We start from the raw sequence: 14581 nt of genomic DNA, 5'->3' as shown, positions 1-14581 counted from the left end.
TGTGTTCCATTTTTCCCATTTTTCTCCTCTAGAGTGAAAGTCTTGAACTAATGCTTTACATACTGTTCGGGTCCTTCTTACCTAGTCCCATGTTTTGTCATCTCATTGTGCAGTTATCACAATGCAGCACCTTCCGTGAGGCCTGAAAACTCCAGACTTGCAAATGTCTAACAGCTGGTGCAAATTCCAGCTTCTAATCACCAGGGAAATGAAAACAGGGACTCTTTCCCGGTAGCAGTTTAGCCGTACATCTCTGGCAGACTTGGCAAATCAAAGTCGAAACAGAAACCTAGATCTGATGGGCTGGATGCTTTGCTAACTTCTACTCTGTTGACTGTTTGTTATCTTTGCAGCTTACTTCTTTATTTCCAAATAACTGGAAATGGGAAGAATAGCATTAGAGGTTTGCTTGATGTGTTTTTTCAGCGTCTGAATTCAATTATTAAATAATTTTGCAAAGCCTTAGGCCTTGGAAGCCAGACTTCTTTCTAAGTGTAATTAGAGCTTTTCTGGAAGTGACAACATGGTTTTGATTTGAATGTTTCTGTTTAGCTCTGGGTAGAGTGCCCTGGTTAAGCCTTGTGAGTGTCCTGGTTAAGCACTTGTGAGCCTGAGTTGCATTTTGTGCTAAGGCTACTTCACTGCACTCCTGGTGTGCAAAGCACGTTGGTGCCCACGTTTCTGCAGAGGTCTTAGCTCTGCCAGAGTGAGGTAAAGTGGTCTTTGTGTAAATAAGAAGCAGGCCCCAGATTCACATTGCTGTAAGTGACACATAATGTAACGAAAATAGAATCTGACTTGAGAGATTAGATAACAGGCGGTGATGTGCTTTGTGTATGCATTTTAAAAAGCAAGCTGCAAAGGAGTTCTCCCAAGTCCATCTGCTTCAATGACTGATGTTGATTTCCAGCACGTAATTCTGGTGCAGTTTATTTTTACAATATCCTGTGCCAGGGGATCATTTGTAAATTAACACTGCTCTAGTAATGAAAGAGATGTGCTGGGCTGATGAAGTGTTAAGTCATGCAGCTTGGACTAATCCCAACATGTAACTCTGCTGGTGGGTATATTTCCATATTGCTTAAAAGCTGGCTATTGACTCTCATTAACGTGACACATGCCTCTCTGCATTTGCCATCTTTTGCTACACATGAGCTGCACTCTCCGCTTCTGAGGGCTGAAGCCACTCACTTAGAAAATGAGTAACAGCACTTGTGTGCTCATAACATACTCTTTGGCCATACATTTTGTTTTGGGTAGTCAAATACCATCAAGACTTGGTTTTGCTTGACTTTGCATTGTATTGCAGGTTGTCCTCGGGATATTTTCTTACCATTGCAGGAATACCTATAAAAAGAGTGCATAACCAGCAGTATGTGGACACCTGTAGCAGTAGGGAGTTACGGTGTTGTAACATCGGGTGTTAAACCATATCACATGCTGCTTTCTGTCCTCTCTAGTCTGATAAAAGCAACTCCCATGCTCCCAATAATGATGGGTGGCTTTTCTTTTCTTCTTTTGCAGAAGTCAGAGGGCCACACCTCTCCCACATGATGGACAGCCAAATGAAATGTCTCAGGCTCCAGTGCTTATTTCCTGCGCTGACCAGTGAAGCTCCACTTTATTGTAAAACATTGTGCTTTACCTAATATCCTAGCCTTGTCTTTACCAAGGGAAGCTAGTCAGTCCATGTGATGGAAACTATAGACTGCAAGCAAGTGCTTATTGCTCTGAGTGGCCCAGAATTCACTGGAAGCCAGACATTAGCAACTTGGGCCAGGTCCTCAAATCGGAACCCAGTGTGTAGGAGGGTGATATTACTTGTCTGTTAATGAAGAGAAATGGAATGATCCCAGAGCTTGCTTTCTATTGAAGGCTTTTAAACAGTAAATAGGTGGTTGATGTGAAGAAGGCTGCCTTTACTGTTAGCTCACACAGCATCTCTTTTACCAACCAGAGAGTATGGCAACTAGTTTCATATAATACCTAGTTCAATGAAAATGAAAAAAAAAAAAGAAAAAAAACAACAACGAAAACACTGACGCACTGCACTAGTTATTATTAGATATTCTTAGTCATTTTTGTACATGAAGATTTAAGTTCTAAGATGGTTTATATTAATAGGTTATGCCTACGTTTATATTGTAGAATGAATTTAAAACCTGTTCCAGAGAACTCAAGGCAGCCTGGACAGATGTACCATTGTTAGCGGTGTTTGGGCAGCCACGTGGTCCAGATGTTCTGCACTTTTATATTTGCCACCAGAGTGGTAGAGTTTACTGGCAAAAATTCTGACAGGCTATGTTTGGGTTTTGTTTCTTTTTAATTTAGCTTTGAATAACCAGGATGATGTGCATTAGAAAAAGGAGTGGTGTATGGAAAAGAAAAATACTGCAGATAATTGACTTGTCTTTTATGCCTTGGAGGGTTCCTTTATTTTTGCATAGATATCTGAGTGACTTGGTGAAACTTTCCTGTAAACAAAAAGTACTGCAAATATGTTTTTCAAAAGTGACCTTAGTATTATTTCACCATTCTGAAGAACCTAAAAGCATGACTTTTCAATATACATGTACACTGATACACGTACCTTTTACATTTTGCAAACACTGGCGTTGTTGTAGTTACTATGCACAGTCTCAATCGGCTTCAGAGTTTTTATAAAGGGCCAATTACGGTTTATGTTGGTCAAGGGGCAAGTTTTATGCAGATAAACTACAACTGAAAAATAATGTTTGACTGAATTCAGACTACCAAACAGATCCATCTGCCAGTTTCTGTCTTTGCTTATGTTGAATTTTTGTGGTTTGCTCTCATAAATACATCCCAAAAGCCAGGCCAAGTGTATCACTTGGCCTGCTATCTTCACTATTTTGACTTACACTATTGTATAACCAAGCATTGATTCCTACCAACAGATGCAAAATGATCACTAGTAACTAATCTAAAGCTACAAATTCAACAGGGTACTTCTTCAATAGCACAAGATGTTTCCCTACTTTTTGCATTGTAGCACAACAATTTACCAAATTGGACTCCAGCAATAATTTTCTATTAGTCTTCGTCATACTGGCTGAATTTTTGATAGTATTAGATTGAGTTTGAAGTTCTTTGAATTAAGTCTTTAAAAGATGCGAGTTTACATCATTCTATCAGGCATTCTTATTTATACTTGACTGAATTGATAATGTGTTTTGGGGTTATTTTGTAACTAATTTGATGTAATAGCCATATGGACAGTAACTCTATTAATGCTTGCTAGGTTTAGCCTTTCATTGTTGTAGTTAAGTGAAAGTCTTTGGTTCATTGTTGGGAAACAACATAAAACATACCACACAAGTTGTAACAAAGGATTAAAGGTTTGACATAGGGCGGACAGCTTGGAAAGTCTCACTAAAACGGCACCATCAAAGATGCATGTGTTAGAAGAAGGGAACAACAGCAAAAGAACAACAAAATTTAAGAGCAAATGAGTCAGTGAAAAGGCTTTTTAAAAATTCAGGTGAATATATGACTAAGAGCCCCTCAAATGCCATTGCAGCCTATGGCAGTATTTTTAATAAGATTTTATTAAAGTTTTATAAGTTATTTTAACAAGACAGGAAAAAACTTAAGACTTAAAACTATTGGGTCACAGCAAGGTGGCTGTTGGAGTTTTGGACCACTTTATAATTAGCTGAAATCCAAATATGTTACAGTGCAGGCCGTTCACGTTGACAATGGTACTAACTTATTTCTCTAGAAACCTTTAGAGTAGATATATTTTTGTCAAAGCACCCCATTCTTCCTCAATTTAAATTTCAATATTGTTCCTGAAGATATTTCTGTATATTAATGGTACCTTTTTTAAAAGAAACAGAAAATTACTTTTTTCTATATGAATTAATATCTTACTTGATCTGCTTTTCCTTGACTTTCCCTTAGAGAGGGGGTAGGGTTGGGTCAGTTTACTGGATATGACTGTTTTCAGATACTTATAAACCTTTTTGTAGATATGCTTAATTTTTAAGCGATTAGGCACTGAGAGTAGCAGAAATCCTGCAAAGCTTTATAGTTCACTAGGCATTTGCCTTTGTTGGTTCTCTGAGTGACGTCTTGATTTCAGTAGCTAGAATTTTCCCTGAATCTACTAGAAGGGGTATCAGTATTTTCAGGTAACAAAGTCTGTTAGCACAACAAAAATTTCAGACCAATATCTTATTGTATTGGGGGTTGGGTTTTTTCCTTGTTTGTTTTGTTTTAATTTTTATTAATTTCAGCTGCTTTCATTTTGGAAAATCATATTGCTATTGTGTGTACTTCAGTATACCAGCAAACACTGTTACCCGTTAACACATTGTCCACAAATGCCTCTAGAGAAGAAATTGTTGCACCTTATGTATATCTCAAGCAAACCAAAATATGCTTTTCTGCTTTGTTTATTCTGAATATGTTGTATCATACTTTACTGAACCCATTTTAACTTAGCTAAAGCTATCAATATTTATGCATTTCACATTATTTTCTGGATCTGAACCTGTGTATAAATCTTTCTTTAAAAAAAAAAAAAAAAAAAAAAAGAAAAGCAATTACCGTAGTCGTCCTCTATCACTTATCCATGGGAGTGGGGAATCTTGTCTCAAGTGTAAAATGCAGTACTGTCCCAGTTTTCCTTAGTTTTTATTTATTTAGTGACCTTTGATACTTCATATATAGTTTTGAGGTATACAGAATATATTGTCATAGCCGAAGCTACAGATCTAAGCAGCTGGGAGAAATTTACTGTAATGTCTTCTTAATTGTTCTAGTACTGTATACAAATATGGGAAAAATGTTCTGCAGAACATTTGAGATGCAGATTCTTATCCCCACAGTAGGTTATTTTCCAGATATTAGACCAAATCAATCAAAAACATCCATGGTGATTACTTAATGCTCTGCATATGGCAGGAATTACCCCTTGAATGTGCTGTGATTTCAGAAATAGAATATATTTATTTAAGATGACTGAATGCTCTTTTATACTAATACAGTATCCCAAAGTCATGTGCAAAAGATTTCTCATTAGTTTGGGTTTCTATTTTATAGCATTGGTGCATGACTTTCGACATTGAAGTGATGAGCGTTGTTGTTGGAAAGGGGCACAGGAACAAGGGATAGGTAGAAGCACGTGAACTGGTGTTCAAGTTCCACCGTTGGTCTTTACTGTTTGGGTGAAAGAGACCTTTGTAGCACAAGGCTGAGGAGCACTCTGCAGTCTGTGTCGAGTAGAAACCCAAGGGAGCTGTAACAGCGTCAGAAGGAGGGAATGCCTTATAGTTTGGATGCCGTCTTTTGGAACAGGATATTAAATTGAAGCAGTTTCACTTTCTGCTGCCTGTTTAGCTACTGTACAGATACTGGAGCAGGCTGAAGGCTACGGTTGTAGACATGGAACAGCAAGGAGAGGATAAAAGGAAAGCTGGCCTTTGTTCTCAGTAGGGTGAAGTTGTGGCAACAAAGGGAAGTTAGGAAAAAAGATATATATGTGTGTGTGCGTGCGTGTGTACATTCTGCAACATAAAAAAAATAGTAGGAAAGACAAAAACATCTTGGGTCTACAAGAGCCTATAATGTATGTTGATCCTTTGAGTGCACTCCCTTTTTTGAATGCTGAGTCTAATATGGCTACCTCTCCTAAAAGACTACTTTCGCTAACTTCCATTTGCTTTCAGGCTTGATCATGTAATCTTTTCAGCCACTGATACCATTTGTATATCACTGTATGCTTTACTTTCCAAAAGCAACATTTATACAGAGCTGACAACGTAAGGCTGAATATACAGTGGTAGCCAAACTGTGTTGCTGGAGCATTTTTGTTTAACCTCTGCCATAGTCATGTGGGTTTGCAGGACATGAGCCTGCTAGTTGGCTCAGCGAGGTCGGGTTTTGTAACAGCAGAAAATGCAGTGCTCGTCGGGTTGGACTTCAGATGTTCCTAGTGGTAATGCAGTAAGCCAAATGCTGCTCTTGGAAATTATTCTGGAGTTTACGTTTGCAATCCTAATTCCACAAGGAAACATAACTGTGCAACTTTTGTGCTGTATACCGTACATCATCCACTAGATGCTGTTTGTTTGCCGTGCTTGTTTGCTAGATCATAGAGTTCATAGGTCTGTTTGCCATGTTTTGTACTCTATTTGTGGCATTCTCCTTACCTTGTACATATTGTGGAACTATCATCCAAGGCTGCCAGAACGTTGAGTCATTTTCAGGACACTGAGAACCGTGAATGAGTGCATTTAGGCTGTGAAAGATTTTTTTGCCTCCTCCCCTGTATTTCCCAATAAAAAGGCACAGTGAGGTTTATTCTCTCACCTAACTACTATTATAATCATTTATATACTCAGTATTTTCTACTGAATCGACAACTTTGACGAAGCTTATAAAAATGGATGTATATTTTATGTTCACCCACTGATTCTTCTAAGACAGACACCTAGGAAGAGCTGACTTGAGATCTCCGCTCAGCAACACACCTAAGCTTCAGCATAAAACCATCCTTATTTGAGGGGTAACGTTGTTGTTTGCACTGTGACGGTGCAGGAGCCCCAGTTATGGACCACTGTGCTCTCAGAGCTGAGCTTGGGCTTGCGTGGTGATTCTTGGCAAGGCATGTTATTTTACCTAGGGTCTTCATTGGCACAGAGTTTTAAAAACACATGCAATAGCGGAACATTTGTTGACTTCTTCCAAAGAATTATATTGTAATTTCTGGGTCTTGACTGTTACCGTATATCAGCAGACCCACAGTGTACTCTACTGGAAAAAATACATCTGCTGTCACAATGTACAGGCTAACTAACCGGGCTTCTGAATGTAATGGCCTAATCTAATCTTCTAACCCGTACAACTGAAACTTTATTTTCTCCCATGCACTGCAACGCTTTGAGCAGTGGTTTGAAGGTGACAAAAGAGAGAGAGAGGTGTGTGTCTGTGTATGTATATGTGTGCACACATACCTTAGTGTGCAGTGACTTGCAAGACATTACCTCTATAAAAGCATTCCCATGTTAGTTTGTAAAAAAACATGAGGTTTCTCAGACAACAGTTTTCAAACTTTCTTGGTAGATTTCATTCTCTTTCTTTCACGTTACACCATAAGGTGTGATTTCAGAAATGTCTGAAAAAAATTCAGATGCTATGAAAACCTTCTTCCTCAGCAGTGCTTGCTTTCCACAACCGGTCTCTGTTGACTGCTCTAACACAACTGATTTGCTCTGATCTCTCTTCCTAGGGCCCAATCCTTCAACTTTTACTCTCATACATAATTCCACTAAATTTTGACCCAGTATTTGGCTTTATTCTCTCCAAAGCTTGGTGTAAACATGCCTTATAATAGTTCATCTCCATAAGTGGTATAACGGAGCTACTGCTTTCTTAGATGTGTGTAGTTAAAAGTCAATAAGCACATTTATAAAATGTCATACTTTCTTCAAAAACCTCTATCTAATTTGATATTTTTAAGTGCACATGTTAAGTCATGTGTATAACATGCTAAAGTACATTAAACTGTGATCATGAAACTGAAAATATTTAATAAAATATTTGAAATATTTGAAAAGGACCTTCAAATAGATTTCTTCATGTTCATTCTATTTTGGTTATCTAGTGTGTGCCTGTAAACAGTTTCCCATTTAAAACTAATGATTGCAAATAAATACTATTAAAACAGAGCTTCTTTGATACTTCACCTGCTTTACTATCAAGTGATTGTTTACTTTAACATATGGCTGAGTTAATAGTATTTGCAGAATTTTTTTTAGCTAGAGTATGAATTTGTTGTTTTTTTTTTTTCTTTTTATACTTAAAAAGAAACAAGCTCATTTCCCACCTGGAAATGGAAGATGCCAAAAACCGGTGGAGGATCCTCAGAGCTGTAAGCTGTAGTTTCCCGTCAGATCATCCATTCAAATCTACATGACTATAAAAACGCTGCGTATTTTACAATGAACCTATGCCCATTTATTCTTGCTTAAACATGGGAGCTTCCATTTTATTTGTTTTAAATTCTGAGCCTGGTTCAGCACTTTTGACATTGTTGGAAAGATCCACAGACAAATAGTGCCACAGAATTCATTGGATTTATACTGGCATAAAGCTGGAGATTGTGGAATAGGGAGAGACAGGACTCAGTGTAGTTAGGCTGTGGGAGAAGAGTTTGCCTTTTCTTCTTAAGCTTTCCAGGTTTCCACTTTGTGTTTTTGGATTTTTTTCTTCATGCAACTGGAAAGTTCATTTATAGCCCACACAAGTATAAATGAAGTCATCTCACATAAAGAAGTCCTTGCTACGTTTTCGGTCTTTGGACACGAAGAGAACTTCCTCAGAAATGTCTTCTGTTTTAGAAATAAGTAGTAAACATCATCAGTATTTAAACTTAAAGGTCCCCACTGCTTTGGAAACTTATTTAACTAGGCCTCTGTTCTACCCCTATGTTTTACCTTTCTTTGTTTAGGCTGGAAAATTAGACTGTGGGAGATCTTGTCTTTTCCTGTCCTTGGACACCTGAAGAATGCTTGATTGCAAGGATCACAAGAAGACCCAAGTACAGCCTGCATGAAACCAGTAGAAACCAGTTGTTCACCTGGGAGCAGAACTCATCTCTGAGTCAAAAGTAGCAGAAGGGAAGCCTTTACTCTTTGGTTTGTTCGGTTTGCTTTTTTTTTTTTTTTCTGCCAGTTGTGTGCCATTTACTCAGGGAAGAAGAAACGTATGCAATCTTGCACTGCCTTTACTGGGTATGCATCAGTTGTCTGCAGAGAAATACTAGGAATGGAGGAGCTTCAGCATTAAAGACCATGTAGTGATCACACTTGGGGAAGGGAGAGAAGAGCTCTGATGCAGCAAGAAAAGAAAGCTGCAAGAAATCTCACAAGTGAAGATATTCTCTCAGTATAGTATGCCCAGTCAGGGACATTGAAGTCACTGTTTCTTTTTTTTTAAATTACCAAATTACCTTAAAACTTAGTCATTTTCAATATTCAAACTCCCACCTTTTGTTAATCTGCTCTCGTTTTGTTCTTCCAACAAAGCATCTGCATGATCTGCATAATGCAGCTCACTCTCAGCACATCCAGATCTGGTTTGTTTACCCAGCTCTCGTGTTGCTTCTTGCAGCTGCAAGGCATTACACTGGCACTCTTTTACCTGTCAGGTGAGACAAGTTTCCACTTGGAGGCACAGGTCAGAAAGACATCCTCCTCCTGCTAAGGTGGCGTGCTTCTGCCAGGCATTACGACATTCTCCATCGATTCTATTTGTTAGATTATTACCATTTTTCATCACATTTTTTTAACGTGCAGCTAATCCTGCTCTGAAGCAGACCTTTCTATTTTTTTTAAGTGTGAAAATATTAAGTGAGGCGCAAATTATACTTGAGCATAGCATAACCATTATATAGCGCGTGGAACTGCCGGTTCTTCAGGAGGACACTAGCACTTTGTAACAAAATACAAGATAACGTTTCTATATCTGCTGCAAAGTTATGTTTTGTTTTGTTTTCAAAAATAAAACCTGTAAGATATAACGCCTACCATCTATTCAGTGTGAACTTCTTTTTGTGGACTGCTCTTGGCACAGAAACAGTAAGAAATTGAGCTCTAATACAGTTGCACTTAAAATGTGCTCTAGATTTCAGCTACCCTGCATTAGTTACTTCCTGACAAGGGAAGGTGCATTAGATCTTCAGCAGAAGTAAACAAGCACAGGATGTACCTGTCTGTATCCCAGCTGAAACTCTGGTTGAAAATCCAGTCAATATAAATCAATACCAAAAGTTTGTTCCATACAAATAAATAATTCAGCCTATTTATTGGCCTGTGAAATAAGAAGAACTAGTTGAAATAGACCCCAAAATCAAACCAGTTACATTGGCAAAAAATTTGTTTTGCTAAATGCAAACACCTAGTACTTTAATTCAGTATATCTGCATGGCCTACAGGAAAATGTCTTCCAGATTTTCACATTCCTTTCTGAGGCTGAGGCTGTCCCTGCAGGAGTTTGTTAACATGCTATGGAGGCACTTCGTGGATCTTCCCTCAGAGGTCCTGTGTAGCCATAGATAACTCTAAGCTCCCCCGGCATATGAAAAATTGTGCTCCCAGGAGATGTCCTGGTCTAAAAGAAGCATTTGGATTATATCTTCATGTAAGATACTGTGTGTATGGCCCACCCAAGGCTTCCTGCTCATGGCAGGCCATGAGGCTCAGGTCATTCTGAGACGCAGTTACCTTCCTTCCAAGCCCTATAGGAGTTACCTAGTTAGTCATTAGTTATCTAGTCAGCACCTGGAGTTATGATTGGTGTTTTCACTTCAGGCTTTCCAAGTATGAAGAACAGTGATTCCTTGATGTCTTCCTGACTGGATTCTTAAAACGATACTGCTGCTGGAGGTCTTGGCAGCATGTTGCCAGAAGTTTCAAGGTCTAATATCGCAGATACAAACCTCTGAAAGTTTCCTATGAGAGGATCTCTGTTCTAGATGGGACCCTCCAAATACTGCTGTCATAACACTGTGGTTTAGTAAAACATCTCACAGGAGCTAAATTGAAAGTCAGATGCTCGTAGTCTGTCAGTAACGTAAGGCATCCATTGCTGGTGCCCAGTAATACTGCTCTTGGAATGCCACCCAGTCTGTCTGCAGGGCTAGCTCTGAGCTAGGCACGTTTTCTAAATCCAGGACCTTGAGTTAATGTGATTTTCAGTCTTGCAAAGCTACTGACTTCAGTGGCAGCTTCGGATGAATTACATGGCCTCAGGGCTTACCCTGCCTTGAGTCATAAGGCTTGCAGCAGGCCATTGCCATCGCGTGGGTAAGGGTGATATCATCTGAAGGAACCTTCTGCCTGGTTTGGTTCTCGCCAGCTCACTCAAAGCACCCTTTCTTCCCCTCGGGCAGGCCCTGCAGGGGCTCTGAATTGCGGAGTCTGTCTCGAAGCAGGGCTCTGGCAGAGGGAGGCTCTTGCCTTGAGAGGCTGCCTCGACGGAGCTCAGTCCCACAAACCTCCCGGCCCTCTCAGGACAGCTGAGAGTTTCAATGCCACAACAGCTTCGTGCAGGCAGCTGGGATGTCTTCTTGCCTGCAGCTGCTCTGACAGATAACATTCTTCTTTTAAAACAAAATGAAACAAACCTAGCCGGGAACCAGATGGAAACATCAGCCCTTCATGAACATCCAGGTGTCAGCAGGCAGTAATTTGAGAGTCACCGGCGCAATGTGTACTCAGTTAGAGCATCTATGTGAATTGTTTGCGGAGATTGACAGGTTACTGCAACAAAGCGAGCTTTTGTTTTGGCTTGGAGAGCAGTGTTTGCTGTTGGAAGTAAGGAGTCAGGAAAATCACCATTGCAGCAGATGGATTACTGTCTTCAAGAAGTTCACTTTTCAAGAGTGAGATTTGCCAACCCTTAAAAAAAATAAATAAATAAATAAAATTGAAAATCTAGCCCATGGCTTAGAATGGATGCCATGTTTTGCTTCAGTGACTGCAGCGATATTTTTTTGGTCAGAAGGAATGTGTGAGCTACTTGGGAGGTGATGCAGTTTCGAAGCATCCCGGTAGCTTCTAGATGACAGATGTATTTGGCACATGGCACAAGTGTTGTTAACAAGCATTTCTCTGTATGCACTTCATAATAATGCCAAGTGTTTGCCATTATTTTAATCAGTACTTAAGCATATTCTTCCTGCTGTGTTTCAGGAAAATATATTGTACTTGGCTGTCATGAGGCATAGTTTTACCCTGGAAAGGAATGGATGGAAGCTTTTGGTGTGTGACTGTTTAGTCTTGGTACATTATTTTTTTCCAAAACATCTTTACTAGTAACTCTCTGTAGTGTTTCATATTTAGGATATAGTTAATTCAATTCTGGAATCAACTCTTTTAAATGGAAGATAAGCTTAATTTTCATGCAGAAATCCACACTGGTGATGATCTCAGATAATGTATGGCATACAAGAAGTACGACTGCAGATCACTGAGCCAGGCTGTCTGTTGGCAGGTATCAGCAGAGGTTCACAGTCTAATTGTGGTAACTTACATGAGGGGAAAACAAAAGAGCCTATGGTTTACACGTAAGGACAGCTGTATTTAAAACCACTTTGATTCACTGAGTCCAACACATTGTCACTAGCACCGTGTGCTCTGGCCAGAGGAAGTTTGAGGGTTGCAGTGGGGGGAGGCTCTGTTGCTGTGCTTCTTGTCCCTAGAACTTACTTCTTGTTGGTTTTCTGCAGCTGAGTGCTTTTAACTTATTACTGGACCTAGGGATGGTCATAGGCTCCTAGGCTGGTCCCAGTTCCGGTACAGCAATGTGTGGTACGCTAGGATCACCCTGTGACACATGCAGCAGCCTGAAGGTAGATGTGAGGCAGGATGGTGACAGCCGGCAGTTCTACAGCACCCCAAGACTGCCACGCTGGGGTGTCCCATGTAGATACCACCTGCTTCAGAGGACACAGTGTGGTTCTTATCACAGCAGCACCAGCAAGCCTGAGCAAAGCACTTGGACAGACCTTGTCCTGCTCAGCACTGAGGAGCACACCTGAAGAGGACGGTCTGTCCTGAGGGCACTACTGCTTCCCTTGGTCCAGACTGTGTGAACAACAGAAACACAGGGCGCTCATTAAAAGTCCTGATAAAAGTGAAGCAGAATTTTACTGAGCCACAGCCACAGAAGCATAACGAAGCGATCCATCCAGTCTTTTATGGCACTTCCATAAAAATTGCATGGAACGCATCTTGTTTACTGACATGAGTTCTGACAGCTGCACTGCTCACTCAGTGTGTGCTGTGCACTTGGTTATTCATAAAGGAGCGAGCGGAAAGAATATTTATTTGTTATGGATTTCTCGATCTAGCTGATGGCAAAATCTACCTGGCATACCTTGGTCATCAGGTGCTTAGAAGAACAAAATCCTCCAGATTATCTGTAGGGCTGTGTCCTTATTTTGGCATTTTTGAGCAGCATATATGCAGATGCATTTTTAAAATAACATGTTTGTGTGTTGTATGCATGGCACATGTTTCATGTGTGAGAATCATGAAAACACCATAATACAGCAAATGGAAAAGCAGCAGTTTCATATTAACAGACATTAAGGGTGGTCATCAGGGATTTAAAAGCATATAACAGCATATAAAGCATATAAAAATATATTCTTAAATAAAAATTCAGAGAATTCAGAAAGTACCCCCAAATGCTTTGCAGGAACATTAATTTTTTACTATTTTTGACTTTAAAAACAAAACCACAGAAATGCAGTTAGAACAACAACCTTCAAGCCAATACAGAATGGCAGAAAATCTCTTAGAACATGGGGTTCTATGTATCTTACTGGAAGTTGGGCATGTCAAGCTTCACTTATGAATTTCTCACCTTCCCTTTCAGTCATCTTGCCTTTCCCCTCTTTTTTTTTCACTCGTGTGGCTTAAAACTTGATTGACATGAATTTCAAACCTCCCACTTATTTTCGGTAGGATGGGAGCTGTCTCAGACCTTCCGGAGCTGTTTCACAGCTCTGAAAAATCTGCAGAGTATTCTTTGATTCGTAGCATTTTTAACAACAATTTTCTCTGGCCATGGCTGAACATCAGCTGCAGCTTCTGCAAAGAGAGAGGCAAAATGAGGTGGGATCCTGCAGCGACATAGGTAAAGCAGCAAAGCTCAGCTCCCTCTGCCCTTCTTCCGCCTTGGCTTGCTGTAGAAGAACCAGAGCAGCACCAGTGCCAGGAACCCAGCAGTTGTTTGAAATGCGGTCAATTATTTCCTTCTCCTAACAGTTTGTTATTGAGAACGGCTTCAATGTTTATGAGGATTTGGCCTGATTTATTTTGTAATGCCTGGCTCGTTACAGCAACTAATGTACTTTGAAATTGTGTGCTGACTTTTTTTAAAAAAAACAAACAGAACTTCAGCACTGCCTGTTAGACCTACACTGTTGGTGTTAACCTGTACTAAGCCTTAACTTGCCTTAACTTAAAAGGCTCTTACCACATTTCTAAATTTCTTTCTTAGAGGGAAAAAAAGAAAAGTTACCAAATATTTACATTTTCTTTTTCCATAATTACTGAAGAAATCTTCAGCTCCAATGAACATAACACTGGCTATTGCAGTTACCTTGCCGATATCATCTCACCTAGGTCAGCAGGTGTGTGATGAGGAAGGCTGCAGGATCAGGACCACATTTAAGCAAAGCATTGTTGCTGTCACTCCAGAGGCCAGAGCATCCCGAGCCATTTCCTTGGTCACCCATGGAGCCGGGTTCATTTACGCTGGTTTGACAGGACACCAGCTGAGTGCTGAGCTCTGGATCCAGGGGTCTTCTCCCCCTGTTTGCTGTGCACAGGTTTAAAGTACTGTGAAAGGTCTAAAGTGTGGGAAATGAGGTGTCAGGAGATTGAGGCCACCATGGCAATTATACTGGCAAACTCCATATGAACATATTGAATTGGGCTTCCAGATAAGGAATATGAACAGAACCCATTAACACCCATTGCAGTAAAAGTTGTACCAAAAATTCGTATCTCGAGTAACAGCTAAGCCCTTTCTTACAAGTCAG

At 40.0% G+C, this 14581-nt stretch overlaps 1 protein-coding gene across 1 annotated transcript in view; it reads left to right on the top strand.

Moving 5' to 3' along the window:
* The window catches only part of BBX (BBX high mobility group box domain containing), a 132356-nt gene extending 127788 nt beyond the window's left edge, over positions 1 to 4568 (top strand). The window contains 1 exon segment of the mRNA XM_040569161.1: positions 1525 to 4568. Within this exon segment, the coding sequence (XP_040425095.1) occupies positions 1525 to 1612 (88 nt within the window). The 3' untranslated portion in view covers positions 1613 to 4568.
* Positions 4569 to 14581: the final 10013 nt, after the last annotated feature.

The sequence above is a fragment of the Cygnus olor genome, chromosome 1 (assembly GCF_009769625.2).
Source record: "Cygnus olor isolate bCygOlo1 chromosome 1, bCygOlo1.pri.v2, whole genome shotgun sequence".
NCBI classification, from domain to species: domain Eukaryota; kingdom Metazoa; phylum Chordata; class Aves; order Anseriformes; family Anatidae; genus Cygnus; species Cygnus olor.
The sequence above is the reverse complement of the archived record's forward strand: the minus strand, read 5'-3'. Positions and strand labels throughout refer to the sequence as shown.